The 21,981-nt window shown below is 43.4% G+C and overlaps 1 protein-coding gene across 1 annotated transcript; it reads right to left on the bottom strand.

The window, feature by feature from the left end:
* Positions 1-4,591: 4,591 nt before the first annotated feature.
* Positions 4,592-8,913, bottom strand: LOC147896908 (peptidyl-prolyl cis-trans isomerase FKBP62-like). The gene is made up of 13 exons (XM_087381134.1): positions 8,564-8,913; positions 8,305-8,391; positions 7,955-8,215; positions 7,797-7,877; positions 7,604-7,684; positions 7,247-7,441; positions 7,009-7,098; positions 6,730-6,905; positions 5,987-6,109; positions 5,658-5,804; positions 5,396-5,523; positions 5,150-5,270; positions 4,592-5,040 (listed from the first exon to the last, which is right to left on the bottom strand). The coding sequence occupies exons 1-13, from the start codon at positions 8,760-8,762 to the stop codon at positions 4,957-4,959; spliced, it is 1,773 nt and encodes a 590-aa protein (XP_087237260.1). The 5' UTR covers positions 8,763-8,913; the 3' UTR covers positions 4,592-4,956.
* Positions 8,914-21,981: the final 13,068 nt, after the last annotated feature.

The following is a 21,981-nucleotide window of genomic DNA, read 5'->3' as shown; positions in this document are numbered from 1 at the left end:
ATACAAGAGAGTAAGACTATTGGGAATTCACTCCCATAGCCCTTTGGTTTATCCCATGTATCCTCCATCCATATCTTTTGTGCTTTTCAATATAATGTCCATGGTTGAGACCCACTCCTATATAGGTTGCTTGGGCATCTCGCTTGGGGATCTTTGGTTTTGTAGGGTCCTCATTTACAATGGCTAGGTTAATATGAGTTTTTTGTAACTTTGGTTGTTAATTAAATCATCATTGCTAACTACCTTAGAAACTACTCCAATGATTGGCTACTAACTAGCCTAATTAAATCCATACTACTCTAACTTTGTTACTCTTATTTTAGGCTTTTTTTGAAAAACCAATATGCATGAAGCTAGGCTATTAATTCAGTTAATACAAGGAAAACTTAATTTTGTCTAGCATATTAACCTACCAACTAACATGTCATTAAAGTAACCTAACTCCAATGTTTGAAATTGTAATACACAAACTTACTTTAATTAGTTCTCGAGTGCCCCTTGAAAATTTGATCAATTAACTTAACTTCTCCCAAAAAAGAAAAAGTAAACTAAGCTAATGGATTGATTTGCCTAAGTTAAACATCCCCCCTTGTGTTGCCTTGATGCCTCACCCTCTCTTTCTTCCATCCTGTCCTTCCACTTCCCAATTTTCATCCCTCCCCTTGCTTGCTCTTCCTCACTTCCCTACCCTCCCTTTCATCTCTCTCCCTCACCTGGCCCTTCCCTCCCTTCCTTCGACTCTACCTCCTTGGCAAATATGATATGCTTGCACAGTTCTGCTCAAAGGCTTTCAAAGATCCAAGAAAATGATAAAACGAGGAGGTGTCGCGAATGAGGATTCCTAAGGTGCTGGTATTCTTGAACACTAAGAAAAAGGATGACAAAAGCCGATTCAACTGTGGTTGCCCAAATGTGCTAGGGAGTGCGAGGTTTAAAAATTGGAAGAGGGTGCCATATGATCCAATTATTAGTAGATAGGGATGCAATCACTATTGTGCAAGGGATGTTTGCAGGTGCAGATTCTCCCTAGTGTCTCCAAAGTTGATTAATTTATTCCAAGCGAAAAGGGGCAAGGTCTTGTGTGTGATAGCAAAGATGGAGAATATCAAAGGACAATGAGGTGAGGTTAGGTTAGTTAAGTCAATGCTAGTTTGTTAGGTTTTTGAGGTTTGGTCATGGAAACTAGAGTTGCTTATGTTAGTCAAATTCACATATGTTAGCATGTTACTTGAAAATTTATGAAAATTAGTGATTTTGCAATGTGAATTGTCAATGGAGAAAATTAAAAATGTTCGAATCATGGTGAAAGTACTAATATTACGACAATAAGTATGTAGATCTAGTATGTGGTTTGATCATTAAAGAAGCACAAGTTCAAATAATGCAAACCATGACATTAAAAAAGGAGCAATTGAGTTTCACACATAATGGTATGAAGATTAAATTTGACTTCAATTTATGAACATACATATCTATATACAAACGAAAATAATTACAAGTATTTTATTCAAATATGACTTACATTTGTTGGTCTAGCTGTTGTCTATGTAGCCAATACAATAGGTTGTGCAAAGGTTACGATGATCTATTTGTTGGTCTATTAGTTGTCCATGCAGCCAAGACAATGGGCTATGCTTGCACATTGGTGCCAGCACCCACCACTACCATCGTCAAAGTTCTCCTTCCCAAATGTTGCCAAAGCTACATGCACAAAGCATAATGGCTTACAATTCCAACTATGCTTTGCCATGTGAGCAATATCTAAAATGCATGCACACCTATGTGTGCCTCTAAAACAAAAAGATGTGGAGGCCCAATGCCAACAACAATTCATTGTAGCTTTTCAATTGCAATAAACACATGGTTCTTTATGGCCCTCTCCTTGTCTAACCTGCATCTCGAATACTAATGCTTGCTTGGAATTGAGCTTCCATTTGTGCCTATGCAACACACATGGCCTCTCTTTCTTGTCTTCTTTTTATTTTTACACAACCATTTCTAGCTTTATTGGGAAATAACTACAAAGAAAAAAGGTACCATTTGTGTATAGGCATGACTATTGTCTAGCCTCCGCTCACAATTGCATGCACAAAACCCTTTGTTTCCCTAGAGTTTTGCTTCAATGTTTTGTTGATACTAAGAAAACATTAGACCTTTTGTCAACTCTCTTGATTTATTTTCTGATCTACTATTTGTACAAGTCGGGAGGCTCTTTCTTGTACTTATAATTTGTCTATTAAAAATTTTGGTATTTCCACACAAAAAAAAACACATAAGACTAACCTTTCTAATGTAAATACTACAGGGAAAATGTTAAGGCAACATGCGTGTATATGGCTATTTACGATACAAAATTATAGTTGTCATCTCATGGGGGAGACGTAAACATTGCGACGAGGGACCATCTTCCTTGGTACCTTCTTTGCTTCTCCCCCACCCAAGCTCGCTTGCAGACATGGAGCTCTAGCTTTCAAGAGGTCTTTTTGCACGTCTTCGTGTTGCTTGCCATCATCTACCTGGTCGAGCTTATGTCAGCAATGCTCTTGCTGCTTTGAGGCTTCCACCCTCCTATTTGAGTCACACTTGCATGTCTACAACTTGCTCCCATTTTGGTGGATTTCTTGGCTTAGACAACGCAAGACCATCGCTAGAGGTTCCGATGATGGTTGCAACTCATCAGTATAGAGGGATCGAGTATATCTATCTCCCTCTATTGATTTTGGTTGCTCGCAGAGGTTAGGGATCGAGTATATGACTCTTCCTCTAAGTGTGTTTTTCTGAATGGGAGAGATTTTTCATCCTTGGCTCCATCTACCTTCTCTCATGGGGTCTTTTGTGAGTTTAGGCATCGAGTATGTCTATCTCCCTCTATTGTTTTTAGTTGTTTGCAGTGGTTATTGATAATATATGTTTTTGAAAGTTAGGGATCAAGTATATCTATCTCCCTCTATTGTTTTTGCAAGCACTATTGTTTTTGATTGCTCGCAGAGGTTAGGGATGAGTGTATGTCTCCTACACTAAATATGGATCGAGTATATGTCTCCTACACTAAGCATATTTTAGTGTTCCTACACTAAATATGGATCAAGTATATGTCTCCTACACTAAGCATATTTTAGTGTTCTTAAAATAAATATGTAACTGTCAATTAAACACACAACTATACCTTTCCATCCTTGGCTCCATCTACCTTCTCTCTATTGCCACCATCTCCACCTCCTCTTACCTAGCTTCTCACGTTAGGGAATGGTTGGCCAATTGCTGCACCTATTGAGATTGTCGCTTATGTTTTGTACTTAATATAGTTTCCACCGTTGCAATCACAAGTATAAGATTTTACTTCTTGCAGAGGTTCTGCCTTATGGCAAGACGCACAACGTGCTTGCCTTATTTTGGGAAATTATCTCCTAATATAGATCCTCACATTAAGAGATAGTTGGTTGCTCCTTTCATTTGTTGCAACTATTGGGATCTTGCCTACTTCCCATTGTTATCAAAAGTTGGCTAGTTCCTGTGGGGCTTCCAATCACGCTTTGCTATTCTCAATCTAAGTTACAGCACCCTTTCCAAAAAATCATTTGTGTCTACTTCAAGATACTCTCATGACTAGAAGAAGAAATGGAGGGTGTACTTAAGGAGATACTTCACAATTGGGAAACCTCATATTTACTCCTCAATAGAACCATCTCTTGAAGCACCAGGGTGGTTTGCAAGTCTCAGCTTGTCTCTCCACAATGGTCCATGGTCGACTAGCAATTTCAAGTTCCATTGCTCCATTAAGTAAAATTCGCAGGACACATGACAAGGTGTAGTTGTCAAAGCAAGAAGGAGCAATAACCCCGTTTCAATGGAAACAATGATAATGATGAACCTCTAAGATGATTAGAAGCTTGCGACCCAAAACAAATGCTTGTAGTGAATGGCTCCACCCCAGTCTGGAAAAAGAATAAAATTAAATTGAAATTGAGGGAACCGGGAAAATCATATCATGATCTCATCCTGCCATGCAGAAAGGTTCATTGGTGAAGACATTAGCTTCCCATCCACAAGAGAAGGATTAAATTCCGTGGATTGATTATCGACAAAATCTTGATGGTACCGGTATCAATGTTTGACAATTATGCAAGGAAGCATTCAGATTTACTAATCAGATTGCCTGTGGCTGACTACAGAGAGTGGGTTTGCTGCTGCTCAGCAGAATTCCTGCAGCTAATCTGCATCGAATACTTATCTCATATGCAGTTGCTCACGAGGACCTCATTTATTTTGTCTTAAGAAATGCCAAATTAAAGGTTCTAGTTGCCAAATTCAAGGTTCAAACTAATTAAGTTGTGATCCTTGAAAATGGGTGTGATATACTTTGCAATAGTAGGCAGGGAAGACACAAACGAAGCTTGAAGCAACAAAATTAAGCAAATTTTCTGCGGGTCAACTTTGTGATCAAATAGAACACTTACATGCACTTCTAGGAAACAACTGATTTGTATTGGCTGCAGCACTACCTTGTATGCACAGAAGTTGAAAGTAATACACGCATATTAACACCATTTTCACAAAAAAAGGGAGGCTACTACATAGTTAACACATTCGATTTAAAAAAATTTCACAGAACATTGTAATAGATTGACTTTCAGTTAAACATATGAACGAGTCATTTTTCCTAACTCTTACCTGTGTATCCTTCATTAGAAGGAAGACAATTAGAATCCTCAACTTCTTAAATAAGCAAACAGTGAACTGGGTGAACAAAAACAGTGATGTATTCGTTCATCTTCCATCCTATAAAATTGGAGTCCCTCTACAAGAATCATACTAAATAAGATTGCAAAACTTTCACTGCATCCATTTTAGCAGGCTTGTGACCAATATATTGCCTAGGAAAGGAGTACTTGCTTTTTATATCTGCCTAGCCTCCATCTGTTCCCTTCGAAGGAAACATACACAGCACCCAGAAGTTTATGCACTAGCTTCAACAGCCATTTCTTCACTTGCAACCTCATTGGGAGAGTTGTCCGCATCAATATCTTCAGGTTGAGCTTTCTGAAAGACAGGCAAAAAACAAAGAATTCCATGTTACACACACCACGACAGGGAGACAAAAACAAGTTGCTCTTTAAAATGGAGAGAAAGCCATTAGGAAAGATCATACCTTGGTTTCCAAGGCTTCCAATTTACTCAATCGAGTGAACATATTTCCATAAAGCTTTTTCTCTTGTTTGTTGTATTCAATCTGTCTTTGCTTGAGTGTCCTATACTCCAGTTTGACATCTCTGGAATACAGTCAGTTACAAACGTTTCAGTGGAATTCCTCCCCTAAATTAGCTATTTTTAAGCCAGCACTACAAAGAATAATGACAATACAACAGAGATACAGGGCCTCGTGAATGTTCTACACCTATTCTGTGGATCAATTTCCAAGGCTTTCTTAATATCCAGCTCCGCAAGATCCAGATCAGCTGTTTCAATGTAAGCTTGTGCTCTCCTATACAAAGCTTTTACATTTTGAGATTCAAGATCCAACACCTGCATGCATACAGGATATACACAAGGCTTTATTAGCATTTCTAGACACAATCTGCTAATGAAGAAACTTCCAAAAATACAGGAATAAAAAAAGAAGATGATACAATACATCACCACAAGAATCCAGATTCCACCTTTGTGCACAGTTTTGCAGCTTCCTTGAAGTCTTTCAGTTTCAATTTGCAAGCAGCACAATTCAAATAGCAGGAAACTTTCACAACCTTGGCCTGTTTCTTCTCCTCGTCTGAAAAAGAGCTATCATATTCAATGTACTTGATAGCCTGGCGATTTCCACAAACATAAAACGATTTAAGAACATGCAAGAAAGGTCCTGTTATTATAAACAGATTTGAGAACATGCGAGAAAGGAGATAAAAATATACTGCTTGTTTTTGTTTTAAGGACGCAAAAGACGCACCCTGGCAAACATATGCAGGAATCCTATGAATATTCAAAGAGATACCTTATCATATTTTTTGGCAGCACGTGCATACTTCCCAGCTTTGTAGAGTGCATTTCCATCTTCTTTTTTCTTTCCAGCTGCTTCAATTTTCTCTGGAGTATCCATATCCCAAGATTCTCTCTCCTGTGAAAGTGCCATTTGCATTGCCAATGTCAGAGACTGTGGAGGACAGCTAGAGACGGTGGTTAAACATAAACACAAGAACATATGTAAGAGTTTGTGCACCCCAATATTGGTCAAAGGACATTATCCAGCCAAAAAACAGATAATTACAACAGAAACAATTCAATAAGGGAAAATCAAGGAGCATGAGGACCAAAACTTGAAGGATCCTACTTGCTAGGCAAGTTGCAACACTCCATTTGAAACTCACGAAAGGAGGTGGAACATTCCAGAAATGCAAACTGATTTTTTCAAAAAAGAAGCATGAGACCCACATAGTGAAAAACGTAAAGCTTTTTACATGCTCGCAAGTTGCACTGGTGATTCATTCAGGTATGCACATTGCTATGATTCATCAATGCTGATATCAGATGTTGAGTCATGGGGAAAATGAAACAAAACGATCCAAAAGTCAGATTTCCTTTTACCCTTGTTACATTACATAACAGACATCCAAGGCTTCCTAACCAAGTATTCAAGTTTACTGTCCCGAGGCATGCAGAGGTCTTGAAATCACGATCTCACCTAGGCAAGGCATAATACAGCAAAAACAAAGCAACAAAACGATAACAGCCAATTACCTTCTTGAAATCAACAAGCTCAACTTCATAAGTGAGAGTGGATTGGGGTGGGACTACAGCCAGTTGTCGCTTTGTCTCCACCTCACCAAAACCATACTCTGGAGGAATAGTAATAAGAGCTACTTCTCCTTTATTCATTGTGGACACAGCCTTGTCCAAGCCCAAAATCACTTGCTCTGTATAATAATTAGGCCCAGATCAATCAAATTGCAACAACACACGTCAAAAGTCTTGCCTACAACCAAGATCAAACTGAGCTCAAGTGTTAAATGCATGTACCTTCATCTGTGATGAATTCATACAGTCCACTCTCCCCAAATCCTTCCTTTTCGAAAACAGTACCATCAGAAAGCTTTGCAGTGTATTTAACTGAAAAAAGCATAGGACCACAATTTGTAAGGAGATGCATAAATCCCTCTAGGAGTCTGAAGACCTACTCTGTGCAAGGGTGAAAAATATACAATGAATTCAAGTGACGAGAGAAAGCGCATACAAGACAACACTAACAGAAGCTTACTTTGCGCACAGGTTCCATCATTGGGTTTATCATAGCCTTCCCCAGCTGTGAGAACTTTCTTCACAACCTTTTTGTCATCTGTTACAGTCTCGACTGATTTCCACGACACAAGTTCTAACTCAATGGACAAAGTTGCATTAGGTGGGACAGCCAGGTGTTCAGCCTTAGGCTCCGTTCCCTGTTCACCAAATCCATCTGACATGACAGAGAAGGAGCTGTATTAAGGGAGCCAAGAGGGTAGCCATAATCTAGTTTTGATACTTGAAATTTCAAGGATTGATTCAAATTTCATCTGTGACAAATTTCGTCTGTGACCGCACCATAATCATAGCACTTTCACAGAAAATGTGAACTTACACTTTGGTTGAACGGTCAGTAAAACTCTCTCCCCTTTCTTCATTGTTTTGACTGCAGTGCTGATGGCAGGACAGAAATATCCTACAACCAGACATTGCCTTCATTCAATCATTCTTTGAAAAGAAAAGGTCGACATGATTAACAAGATTTAGACATGGAGAGACCTGCATTGCAAGAAAACACAAAAACCTACCATCTTTCACGTGATACTCCACGCCTTCATCAGGGGTTGTCGCTATCACAGTCCCATCCTGAAGTCTCGCAACGAACTTGACTGCAGAAGAGCGCCCGAAGTCAGCACTCTCTTTCACTAAAAGGGCAGGTCTAAAGGAATATGATCCACCTCCTCACCTGTAACCTCATCCGCATCTTTCGGATTCTGCCACTTCTCTCCCTCCAAAAGAACCTTTTTGAAAATGCCACCATCCTTGCAGATATCCTTCACACTAGCCCAAGATATCAGCTCAACGTCGAAAGTGAGCGTAGCCTTCGGAGGAATAGAAGGAGGCGCACCGGCTTCACCGTAAGCAAGCTCAGGCGGTATGGTGAATATGGCCTGCTCGCCTTTCTTCATGGTAGCTATTCCTTGATCCCATCCCTTGATAACTTGTCCTGAACAATTGGCATGGGCAAAACTATGAGAGGAGTCGCAAGGAAACTTTAGCAATGTTGCATGTAACAATCTCCTTCGAGCCACAAACCTTGACCGAGCTTAAAACTGAAAGGCTCGCCACGATCGCGGCTGGAATCAAATTTGGTACCGTCCTGCAGAGTCCCAGTGTAATGCACTGAGACAAAAGTTGAATATCAGCTATGAGCACATCATTATCCTGAATCGCTACAATCACATCAGCAGATTGGATCTCTTGCCTAAACGCTAACCAGCAACGAAAGAAAAAAGTAAGCTATATGTCCTCCAAAGGGTCAAGAACAACCAATTGCAGCCCCAAAAGCTCTTACCTTTCACCTCGTCCCCAGTCTCGGGGGACTGCCAGTCGTGACCGGCTTTGACAAGCTTCTTCAGGAGTCCGGAGGATCCAATGGGCTTCTCTTCGCCAACGTTCTGGGGGGCAGAAGAGGTAGCTTCGAAGTCATCTCCGAGGTCACCGAGATCTTCGTCAGCGTCAAGGGCATCAGGGAGGTGGAGGTCGTCGGCCATGGAAGCTTGGAAAGCAAGATCGTGGAGGCAAAAGAGGAAGAAGAAGAAAGAGGGCAAGAAGCAGAGCGAGGAAGGTGATGACTTTAGAGTGTTTGGTGGTTCTGTGTTTAGAATTGAGCCTCTCTAGAAGCTTCCATGTCACCTAAAATTATACTTTTATTTGTGAGCACTCTACTAAATTTGAAAGCATCATCGGCCAAGAGGACAATGTTTTGGCAAGCTACCTAGTGTACCTTCCAGAAAGCCCCCCGTCATATGGCTTGCCTGCCTTCCTCAACGGATAGGGGTAGATGTAGGGCCCGTGCCCCTAGATAGCCTCACATCAAGTGTGTGAGCGAGTGGCTGGGTCTGAGAGGTCAACCAAAGAAAGTTTTTTCATCAGAAAAATGAACACAGAGAAACGGTATCAATTGACACCGCTAAAGACTTCATGATTTCATTATGTCGCTTACAAAAACGGGTTTAGAGAGGAGCCACCAAAGCCTCTAGGTAACTAACAACACCAGGGCAAAAAGGTTGTGATAACACCTAAAGCTTAAGAGCTACAATTATCTATGTTACTCTCGCAGCAAAATGTACATCTAAAATTTAGCTGTCAAGGCTTCATGGAATAGGAGGGCCGATATTTATTGTCATCCATGTACAAACTCTAGTTGCCCTCTTTCTTTGGTGCAAAAATTTCTGCACTGGAAGATAGAAAGTGAAGGATGATTAGACAAAGACTGAAACTAACAACGGCAACACAAGAATAATATGTAGCATCCAAGAGAGTTTATCCTCAGCATGAGCTTCTCGAGCCACCTCTTGGAAACCACACTTCAAAGTTTTTCTCGAAGGCTTATCGACACCGGAATGCTTCTTCTCGACCATCCTTGCCCTATGAGGGTGTGAGCTTTTGATGGAACATGTTGCCCAAGCATTGACAAGATGAGATCCTCCCACATTGCCTACACACATTCACACGCAAGATCATGAAACATCAAACAAAGACAAAGAAACAAAAACACGAATAGTAGTGACATTGACGCAATACCATCCTCCTTATGAATAGTAGCATCATCCATAGGTTCTTTCCCTTTCCGCTTTGAACCATTGACTACATTATGAGCATCCATGATAGCATCTACTTGACCTAGAAGAGACACTTCCAATCAATTTATCTATGTAAAAACAACATCTTGGAGAAGAAGTAAATGTTAACCTACTATCCAAACCAGAGGTCGTATCGTTAGCCAACTTAGACTTTTTCTTGACAAACTTTAGGAGCTCTACATCATAACAACATAGGATAATCGGTGCACGATTAGATGCATGGAAAAGGAAAAAAGAAAGGAACAAGGAATTTGAAATCAGAACGAATGGAATCTTGATAGTCCTCTCTGAAAGGTCGAGCTTCCGGTGTCCATCAAATCAGTAGGCACTTCCATCTCAGATGGTGGGATTGCAGCCATTTTTGCTGCAAGAAATAGATTTGAAGGAGAGATCCTATGAAGAGTCACAGCTATGAGACGACACCTCCAACGGTCCATGCACATTATATAGACTGTCACATAACCGCCTCGTATTGCACTTGTTGAACCAAGAAAGAAACTTGCGCTATCACCGAACATCTTCGCTTCACCGACCAAACATTGAGGAGCCACACCGCTGAAGAAAATTGACGAACAACACAACGCAATCCCAGTGTAGAAGAGGGAGAGAAGAGAAGGCCCAAAAAACCCTCCCATGCAAGGCTAGGACATCGACGGCCAACACAACTCCGTCCACGATAGGAGAGGGAAAGAAGACAGTGCCCAAAAAACCGTCCCATGTAAGGAGAGGATAAAAGACCACTAGAGAAGATGGCCATGCAAGACGGAGAGACATGTGCTTGTTAGATATCAATGCTCCACTCTCGTGTAACTATGCGGAAACCAGCTAACTCTACTTGTAAGCCCCCCATATGAGGAGAAGGCATTTGAGTAGTTCGGTTATCCGATAGTTCCTGGTTTGGACACCAGATGGGGGCCATGTGTGGCCTGATGGCTGGACGGCTTCAGATAGAGTTGGCACACTGCCAACTAGGCTACATGCAAGTGCAGGAGGGCATCCCATGACTGATTGCACTGAGGGTAGATGGAGCATTTCCTAGGGTAGCCCACTCTCGGGTTGCGGGACCTGTTTGGAGCCCCAGATGATCTCGGATGCGAACGACGACCATAGGTCAGTTGCTTTATTTTGTGCCACGGTTCTATCGTGTGGTCGGTGGCTTTTTAAATGGCAAGTGAGTAATGGGAAGTGGAAGTGAGAGTGGGGAGGGAAGAATGGAATGGGAGAGGGGAAAGTAATAGGGGAGTAGGCTAATAAGGGAGTGAAATGAGTGAGGAAGTTAATAGGGGATGAAAAAGAGAAGGGTGAGATGGGGAAATATGGGATTTTGGAAAATGGGACGTGGTGGAAATGTGGGATGGGAGTGGTGGCAATGGGGAGGAAGAAGAAATGGATGGATGGGAGGAGGGCTAATGGATGAGGGATGGGGGTTCAATAGGAGAGGGGGAGTAATGGGAGCCAATGGGAGAGGAGATAAATGAAAAGCCAATAGGAGAGAGGGGAGGAATGGAAAGCCAATAGGAGAGGAGGAGGAAAACCTAATTTTTCTTATATATAGTCTCTCACAACTGAAGTATGCTGGAGAGATACTGAAAGCATTTGGCATGGCTGAAGTCCAAGATGGTTGGCACCCCTATGGAGGTTGACGTGAAGCTCTCAAACGAGGATTCATCACCACTGGTGGACGAAGCGAAGTACAGAAGGCTTGTGGGCAATTTGATTTACTTGTGCAACACACGGCCAGACATCAATTTTGCGACTGGTGTACTAAGCAGGTTTTTCAATAAGCCCCGGGAGAACCATTGGAGGGCAGGGATGCAGGTGCTGAAATACATCAAAGGCACACTTGATTATGGCATCACCTATACCAAGGGCAACATCTTGACTGGATTCTGTGACTCGGATTAGGCAGGAGACGTGGACAGCAGGAGATCAGTGATAGCTTACTGTTTCTCACTTGGATCTGGAGCTGTCATGGGTCAGTAAGAAGAAACCCACACACTCTTTCTTCTACCGAGGCTGAGTACAAATCAGCATGTTTTGCTTCTTGTGAGGTAGTGTGGTTGAGGAGGATTTTAGGGGACATGGGTGCAGTGCAGAACAAGCTTACGCAGTTATCATGTGACAATCAGAGTTGCATGGCGATTGCAAAGAACCCTATGTTCCATGCTCGCACAAAACACATTGAGATTCAATATCACTTTGTACACGAGCTCATCATGGATGGAGAGGTTGACTTGATGTACTATCCGATTGTAGAGAATGTTGCGGACATCTTCAGGAAGGCTCTTGGAAGAGACTTGGTGGAGAGGCATCTTCATCGATGGCATTAGGCCAAAAAAGTAAGTTCACTTGCGAGTGGACATTAAGGGGGGGTGTTAGATATCAATGCTCCACTCTCGTGTAACTATGCGGGAACCAGCTAACTCTACTTGTAAGCCCCCACATGAGGAGAAGGTATTTGAGTAGCTTGGTTATCTGGTAGGTCCTGGTTTGGACACCAGATGGGGGCCATGTGTGGCTTGATGGCTAGACGACTTCAGATAGAGTTGGCACACTGCCAACTAGGCTACATGCAAGTGCGGGAAGGCATCCCATGACTGACCGCACTGAGGGTAGACGGAGCATTTCTGAGGGCAGCCCACTCTCAGGTTGTGGGGCCCGTTTGGAGTCCCAGATGATCCTGGATGGCTCTGGGCCGAACAACGACCATAGGTCAGTTGCTCTATTTTGCGCCACGGTTCTATCATGTGGTCGGTGGCCTATTTCAAGACCGGCCGTTTTGGGCGGACTGGGTCGGTCACCCAATTGGGTCTAACCGACTACGATTGGTGGCTATATAAGAGCAAGCTCGTGAAGCCCATTTCATCACTGGCTATAGTAACCCTGATTCCTTAGCATCCAGCCTCCATCCTCTACTATTTCCAGCATGCCATCGAAGCTTCTCACATAGGAGTACACGGCTGGGAGGCAGTGCCATCTATTGTATCAGTTTTACATTAATCAAAATTTTGATTCTCCATACTATCTGTTGTTCTGTCTTGCATACGAGATCCTGTTATCTGTTGAGCACAGATGTTGTATTGTTTTCTTATAGTGCTACCCTACAGCTGGCAATATTTCATTTGATGGAATACAAAAGGGAAAATGCCAACACACTTCGATCCTCTAGTACAATGCTTATAGAGTTTGTTTCATACTGTACAATGCTTTTTGAAGTTTGCACACATTGTTCAGATGGCTCCATGTAAACCTCCTCCTTGAGATCTCTATTAAGAAATGCAAATTTCATTTCTATTTAGAAGATGGGACATTATGGATGGGTTGCCAATATGATTGTGGTTTGCATTGCCTCCCTTTAAGTGGTGGGGGAGAATCTCTTTACAGCTAAGAGCTACAATTTATAAAAACCCTCTAGCCCACTAGCCATGCCTTATACTTGTCAACTATCTTGTCAGACTCCTGGGGTGCCAACTCAATATGTATTATGTTACTACCCTCGTCCAAAATCTAGGGTATGGGGGGACAAGGTCCATATAGAATACGCATGGAATTCCTACAAAATTTTAAGATATGCAAGGGAAAAATATGAAAATATCAGGTCCCCCCTCCCACAAAATAGAAGGTATATACCTTGAAAAATATGCAAATTTCAAATTTTGTACATTATTTTGATAATATGTGAGGCCCAAGGGGGGAGGTGGGGGGGTCTTTTAAGATGACCTCTTGCTTTGCTAGCTCATCCCATAGTCTCACTCATTCCTTGGAGAACATGATAATAATGTAGAGAAAGTACTTTGTACTCTTTGTTTCGAAGACTAAGCACATTTAATTAAGAGGATTAGCAAATGGAGATTCCACATGCATCTAGATGATTGTTCTTGGGGTGTGGAAAATCCAGGTTTGGAAGAATTTTGTCTAAGGAAACTGAGCCCGAGGACAGTGTTTTGAGCTATACTCAGCCCGCCTTTTACCCTAATTTGGAATCGGTCCAAACCAGATGCTCCATTCCTAGCTCTCACTCAGTGTTAGGGCTTTGACGGGAGGACCCCTCTAGCTTTGACGAGATAGAGAGCTCAAATGAGGAGTGCAAGACCCCACAAGTTCGAGGGCCTCCGAAGCCGCCTACACTAGCTTAGCTCCGCCTAAGTCTCCTGCCCCTTCCGTAGCCTCCAGGTTAAGAGGTACAATATCCAACATTTTGGGACGGTTGGGCCAAATGGATTTAGTAGACATGGAGAAGCCAGTGTGGGGGTTAAAGGTCACTGTGCCTTTACCTCGGTTATGTACAATACTCAAACACATATATAAATGAATGAAAAAGAAGATTAGGGTGTTCTGCACCCACCAAAACTTGTGTGGCTCTTTGTTTCTCTCTCTCCCTCTTCTGTTCTTGCTTCTGTTGAGAGCACTCTGAAGTGGTATCAGAGCCCGGGTGATCTATCTGAGCGTGCGTGAATGCTTGGAAGATCAGCAGCTCTGTGGGAAGCTTTGTGGGTGACTTTACTTGCATCTGAGTGTGTAGAGACCTTGGAGGAACCTTTGGAAAAGTCACTTTGGCTTTGCGAAGTGGTTTTGAGAGCTTGTTAAGTGTTTTCAAAGAAAAAGTCGTTTTTAAAGCTTTTCCCTGTTCCGTTCGATGACAGAGACTCCGTATTGACTTGTAGAGGCAACTATTGCTTGCTTTTGGTGTCCACTTCACTTCAGGAGCTTGGAAACACCTTCATTCTTGAATCTGGTCCTACGTTTTTCTGCCCAGGTATTGGAACTCAAGTTTGGAGCAACCATTTGCAGATCTGTCAGTTTTGGTGGACTCAGGAGGTCCTAAAACTTCTATGTTGCTCATCATTCACACTCCGGTGGAGTTTACAAATAGCTCTATTTCCTAAAACGTTTTTCAGTCCGTGTGTTGGACCCAGTGATTGAGACCACGGTTTCCAAAACCGTCTGTCCCATTGCATTTCGAACGCCCAAAAACTGCTGCCTGTCAGTTCTTGCATGATTCGGTGGAGTATTTTCAGAGTTATAGATCTCTGTGTATTCGATTTCGTCTCTTTGTTATGCATTTTTCATTCTAAGGTTTTGAAACCTTAGATTTATGCCACATGGTAGTGGATAAGTGTTGACTCCCATTTCTCACTCATCGGTTGAGATTTTGGAGTTCCGATAGAAGAGAGATATTTGCAGATTTTCTTGCTGAGTCCGATTATGCAATGGTGCCCATGTTTTGAGGCATCTCAGGTTCTATTTTCAATAGCGGTCTTTTCCATGGGACCATGATTTCTTGAGCATACCTTATGCAGATCACTTTGGTTGCAGTTTGAGCCATGTGCACTCATTCGTGGTGTGCATTGGGTTGTAGTGGATGATTTATAGGCCATTTGGATGCATTGTGATCCTTATTGGATGCGCTGATAAGCCCAGATTGCCTTGTGGGATGCTATTTTTATGGACGCTTTGCACATGGATGCTATATTATGCTAAGGGATAGCTTTGACACATTGCAAGTGATGCACTGATAGTGTTATGCTCTCTTGGATGAGATATTATTGATGCATATGCCCATGGACAGTGTTTATGCTTGAGCCATTTGGCACTTATTGGCAGATTAAACCCTTGGTAGGGATTGAAGCTGAGCCTGCAAATATGTCTGAGGATGATTGGAATGAGTTGGATGCATTAGCAAAGTCTACTATTAGACTTCATCTTGTAGAGTCAGTTTATTTCATAGTAGTAAATGAGCAGACTACGGAAGATTTGTGGAAGAAACTATGTGCCACTTATGAGAAGAAAACTGCCTCTAATAAAGTTTACCTCATGAAGAGGTTGTTTGAGCTGCAGATGAAGAAAGGGGTCTCCATTACTTCTCACTTGAATGAATTCAATATTATTTTCAGCCAGCTTCAGGCTCAGAAGATGAATTTTGATGCGGAGACTAAGGCAATATTCTCTTATGTTCATTGCCATCCTCATGGGATACCTTCCGTACAGCTATCAGTAACTCTGCACCTGGTGGAGTACTGAAATTTGATGATGTTGTGGGTAGCTTGTTGGCCGAGGAGATTAGACGGAAGTCTATGGACTGCAACAAGCAGGATGCAGCCTTAAATGTGCAAAGGGGCAGATCACAGTTCAGGGGGAAGTCCCAAGAAAGAGGGAAGTCTCATAGCAAATCCAGGGCACGGAACATTGAGTGTTACCACTGTGGCAAGAAGGGCCATATGAAAAAGGATTGCTACAAGCTGAAAAGAGAGCAAAAGGATAAGAAAAAGAATGCAAATTGGGGTGCAAATCAGAAGGAAGAGAGTCCAAGTGAGGGAAAAGTGAAGATCAAGGAGATCAATGCAGTCACACATGATAGTGATAATGACATTCTCTTCATGTCTAGTTTATCTGTAGAGTTGCTTACCACTTCATATGATGCATATTCCCAGGATTGGATTTTGGATTCTGGTGCTTCATTCCATGTTACTCCCCATAGGGAATGGTTCTCCACTTATGACAGTGGAAAGACAGGTTGTGTGCATCTTGGAAATGACTATGCATGTGACATAGTGGGAATAGGTGACATAAAGTTTTCTTTTGCAAATGGGTCTGCATTTATTTTGAAACATGTGAGACATGTGCCTAAGTTGACCAAGAGTCTTATTTCAGTGGGTCAACTAGATGATGCTAGTTTTCACACCACTTTTGGCTTTCAGAGTTGGAAAATTCAGAAGGGCTCTATGCTTTTGGCCAGGGGTGCCAAGTGTGGGACTTTGTATCCCTTACATGTATCAGGGGTATTTGATCATGTTGTTGCAATAACCAAGCAGCCAAGCACTTCTTTGTGGCATTGCAGGTTGGGGCACATGAGCCAGAATGGAATGAAACTCTTATGCCGTTTGGGTTATGTACCGCATTTGAGTTTCTCTGATTTTGAATTTTGTGAGCACTGCCTCTATGGGAAGCAGAGTAAATCAGCCCATAAAAGAAGGGGAAAGAAAGAGTTTGAAAAGCTTGATTTGGTGCATTCAGACGTATGTGGTCCCATGCCTACACGGTCATTAGTCGGGGCTAAATACTATGTGACATTCGTTGATGATGCAACTAGGAAAGTGTGGGCTTATGCTATAGCTCAGAAGAGTGATGTGTTCTAGGTCTTTCAGAAATGGTTGGCCTTGGTTGAGAATCAGTCAGGTAGAACGCTTAAATGCCTACGGATTGACAATGGTGGAGAGCATCTCTCTCATGACTTTCAGCATTTCTATGATACACGTGGGATTAAGAGGGAGCTCACATCCCCTCGTACTCCAGAGCAAAATCCAATTGCAGAAAAGATGAACCGTACCATTCAAGAAAGGTTGCAATGCATGCTTTCCAGTGCAAGTCTTTCTCGTGGTTTTTGGGCTAAGGCAATGAAGACTGCAGTGCATGTGATCAATAGATCACCTAGTAAGAGTTTGGATGGTGGTATTCCTGAAGAGGCATGGAGTGGCAAGAAGCCCTCTTACTCTCATTTGCGTATATTTGGGTGTGAGGCATATGCACATGTGCCGAAAGAGCTTCGAAAGAAGCTAGATCCTAAGTCTAGGAAATGCATCTTTCTGGGTATGGTGAAAGTGGAGAGATGGGCTATCGTCTCTGGGATCCAGAAGCAAAGAAGATCATATGCAGCTATGATGTAGTCTTCAATGAGAAGAAGATGCATAAGGCACCCATGAGGGATGTGGAAATGAGGAGAATCACTTTCCAGGATGTGAATCCACGTGCATATGTTGATAGACAGCAAGCTATCCATGCACCAAATGTGCAAGAAATGGTACCACCAAGTACTCCCATAGGTATACAATCAAGCATAGATGATGGATCATCTATTGGTGGAAATGATGAGCCAAATGTGGCTGATATGCATGTGGGACAGCAAGCTGAAATGCCCTTGAAAAGATCCATCTAGAGTGTCTAGACTGCCTAATAGGTTTGTTCCAGGGGTAGACTATGTGATGCTTACTGATTGTGGGGAGCCTTCTTGCTACAGAGAGGCTATGATGTGCGAGGATCAATGCAAGTGGGAGTATGCTATGCAATCAGAGATGAGTTCACTTATGAAGAATAAGACTTGGGACTTGGTTTCTTTTCCACATGGAAAGAAAGCATTGCCATGTAAATGGGTCTACAAGATGAAGGTCACAAGTGATGATGTGCCTAGGTACAAGGCCCATTTAGTCACTAAAGGGTTCAAGCAAGAGAAGGGTGTGGACTTTGATGAGATATTCTCTCCAGTTTTGAAGATGACCACACTTAGATGCATGCTTGGACTAGAAGCAGCAGAAGATATGGAGCTTATGCAAATGGATGTCAAGACAGCTTTCTTGCATGGGGATTTGCATGAGGAAATTTACATGGTGCAGTCGGAAGGCTTTGAAGAAAAGGGCAAAGAGCACTTAGTTTGTAAGCTGAAGAAGAGTCTCTATGGTCTTAAGCAAGCGCCTAGAGAATGGTATAAGAAGTTTGATGCTTTCATTCGGTCCTAGGGTTTTAGAAGGAGTGAAATTGATCACTGCCTCTACACTAAAAGGGCTAAGGATAATAGCCTGATAATCCTAGCACTATATGTGGATGATATGCTATTGGCTAGCAAGAATACTTATGAGCTAGATGCATTAAATGCCAAGTTGCATGAGGCCTTTGATATGAAGGATTTGGGACTTGCAGGTCATATTCTTGGTATGCACATCACGCGTGATAAGAGTAAGAAACTCCTTTGGCTTTCATAGAAGGAGTATGTTACAAAAGTATTGCATCGTTTCAATATGGAGGGGGGGAAGGCAGTGAGTACTCCATTGCCTCCATATGTGAAACTGAGTCATACAGATAGTCCCAAATCAGATGAGGAGAGGGCCATGATGGCCAAGGTTCCTTATGCATCAGCAGTTGGGAGTCTTATGTATGCTATGATAGCTACTAGACTAGACATTGCATTTGCAGTGGGAGTTGTTAGCCACTATATGGCTAATCCAAGAAAGAGGCATTGGGAGGCAGTTAAGTGCATCATGAGGTACATGAAGGGTACCAAGGAGATGTGCATCTGCTTTGGTAAAGGAGACATGCATGTACTTGGGTACACAGATTTAGACTATATAGGGCATGTGGATAGTAGGAGATCCACTTTTGGTTATGTGTTCACCTTTGCAGGTGGTGCAATGTCGTGGATGTCTCATGCACAGAAGTGCGTTGCTTTGTCTACAACAGAGGCTGAATATGTTGCAGCCATAGAGGGTTGCAAGGAGGCTATATGGCTTGATCGGCTAGTGGGAGATTTGGGGATTCATACAGGTGTACTGACATTGCATAGTGATTCCATGAGTGCTATTCAGCTAGCACGGAATCCGGTCTTTCATGCCAAAGACCAAACACATTGAGGTCAAGTACCATTTCATCAGGGAGGTACTTGAGGACAAGCGCATAGAGCTTGTCAAGGTTCATACAAAGGATAACCCTGCAGATATGCTGACAAAGAGTCTACCTAGTCAGTAGTTTGAGTATTGTCATGTATTGATGGGCATTGGATAGTATGCTCACTGGTTGTTCTCCCTTAAAGGCACATTGTCCTTTAAGTGGGAGATTGTGGGGGTTAAAGGTCACTGTGCCTCATATATAAATGAATGAAAAAGAAGATTAGGGTGTTCTGCACCCACCAAAACTTGTGTGGCTCTCTATTTCTCTTTCTCCCTCTTCCGTTCTTGCTTCTGTTGAGAGCACTCTTAGCCAGTATGTCCACGGAAAGGGGAGGCTAGAAACAACCAGCTCCTGAGCTACAAGTAGGGATTGAGATCGCCTTTGTGGACTTAGAGACCATAGCCTTCGCGAGGCATCTTGACTTGGAACAAACGAAGACCCATGGGTGAGGGAATTCGCAAGGCGAGGAGACCCTAGTCGAGGTAATGCATGAGACTCTCCAAGGGGGAATTCCTATGAACATTCGACCTTCCAGGTGCCCCCGACATTCGTCAGCTATGTAGCTCCACAAGTTCCACCTTACCGTTTAAACCCAAGGGATCTCCATGCAAATGCCCAGTGACCTGCTCCCTCTTGGAGCCCAACAGTTCACTCCCGCAATTGTTGCTCCAATGTATGGGGGAGCAACGCTAGCACCGGCAACTCAATGGATCCCGCCACCAGGGCCAGGCTTGTGGCCACCTCTACGACCCATTAGGCCCACAATAGCACCGCCTACACTAGCTTCCCTAATGGTGCTATCAGATAAGGCGATGCACATCTTGGTGAATGCACTAGGAAGGGGGGGCGCACCACCCCCGACTGCACCCATATTTCTAGCAGGGATTGCCAATCCCTCTAGAAAATCTCCCTTGGGACGACACTGTCCACATTGGCCTCCACCCCAGAGCCGAAGATACTCAGGCCACCCCTTCTACACCCCAAGTCTCAGCCTCAACTACCACCTCAACTACCGCCCGCCCTCACGAGACCACCTTCTTTGTCATCGGCTCCTCCTCATCCCCATGGGCTGGGCTCATTGAAGCCCTTCAGTTTTGTAGTGCACCCATAGTGGGTGGTTACAGCAATATGTCAGTTGAGCAGCTCTCCTGTGCCGATGAGATGGAGTTGCAACTATTTGATGTAATGGCCCAACTCCCACAAGAGGCAAGAATGATTCTACAAAGATGGCAAGAACATGCCTCCCAGCTCTCCTCTACTTGCCTCTGGGCACAACCCTCCACACGTGTGATAGCCATACATTGATGGTCGTTGCCCAAGCTATAAGGCAAACCGCCCTTGACAAAGTGGAAGAGTATTGCAACAAGGCCAAAGAGCTGGAGCTCTCCATCACAAATCTCAAAGACGAGTTCTCTACCAGTGAATCCCTCATCCAAACCCTCATGGACCAGGTGGACAAGGTAGAGTCCCACCTCCGCACTACAGACGAACAAAGGTCGCAAGCCGAGGAGCAACAAGCCAAAAGCCAAAACCCAGGAGGGACATGACCGGAAAATTCAGACCCTCTAGGATCTCTTCGCATAGGATCATGCACTAACCATTACTATGCAAGCAGACAATGAGCGCCTGCATACCTCTGGCCACCCAGAGGAATCCGCTTTGGATGACCGGGATCAATAAGAGCTCCAAATGTACAGAGAGAGGTCTCAGCCCAACTAGCCACATACACTCTAGCCCCACGCATTGTCCCCCAAACCCTACAAATGCACTTTGATGCCCTTTGTGCACAAAACCTTATCTTCCACCTCGACCTCACTGCTATCCTCTGCCTCCAAACCATCCTCTACAGCAATCTCGACCACTCCCATCCCATTCTTGCCATGTCATACTTCTCTCTTGATCTTTAGCTGATCTTCAGCTCACCAGCCTCTTTCTTCTCCGTCCCTTTGACCTTTAGACCCTTGCTGCCCACCCCATCCTACTCAATTTCCAAGCGTGGTGCTAGGTCATCATTGAGTCCACTAATTACCCATAGGACAATGACGTGATGCAACTAGCCAAAGGCCAAGGAAGTCAGCCCATGGGCCTGCACTCCCTTGCCGGCCTCCAAGCTGATATCAACTTGATGCAGACCTACGGATGGGCCTCCACAGTCCAAACGCAAGGGCATCTAGTTGCATACAACTCCATTGCCTACCCATCCCCCCCTCGGCATAATCATTCTGTACAATCGAGTGCTACAAGCTCTCAAGGACTCTCTCGAGTCCTTGGTCAATGTTTTGAAATGATCCACATAGCATATCTTGAAGAAGTCACTAAGGCAGAGGGGCAAGAAGCCATAGTAGTTTTTAACCCTACCACCCCACCTGCCAAAATCCCACAGCTGCCTCCAGTTGATCCCGCCCAACCCCCCTAGCAAGCCCCCCACCGCCACTCCCTTGCACAAACCTCCCTGAGTACTCCAATGCCTCCAACACTAGCTCTCCACAACACAAGACCTCCTAGTCCATCTCCTCCAATGCCTCGATCGACTTTCCATAGGAAGCACTCAACACACTCCTCAAGTCGGTGAATTTTGTACATATGCCCCTCGACACGTCACCCACACGGACTACTGAAGAGGATGATGATGTAGCACCCCCCTCCTCCCCACCCGAAGATGTTCAATGGAGACCCAATCTATAGTCCTTCC

This window comes from Dipteris shenzhenensis, chromosome 11 (assembly GCF_047967505.1).
Source record: "Dipteris shenzhenensis isolate YYH24624 ecotype China chromosome 11, Dip_SZ_1.0, whole genome shotgun sequence".
Classification (NCBI taxonomy): domain Eukaryota; kingdom Viridiplantae; phylum Streptophyta; class Polypodiopsida; order Gleicheniales; family Dipteridaceae; genus Dipteris; species Dipteris shenzhenensis.
The sequence above is the reverse complement of the archived record's forward strand: the minus strand, read 5'-3'. Positions and strand labels throughout refer to the sequence as shown.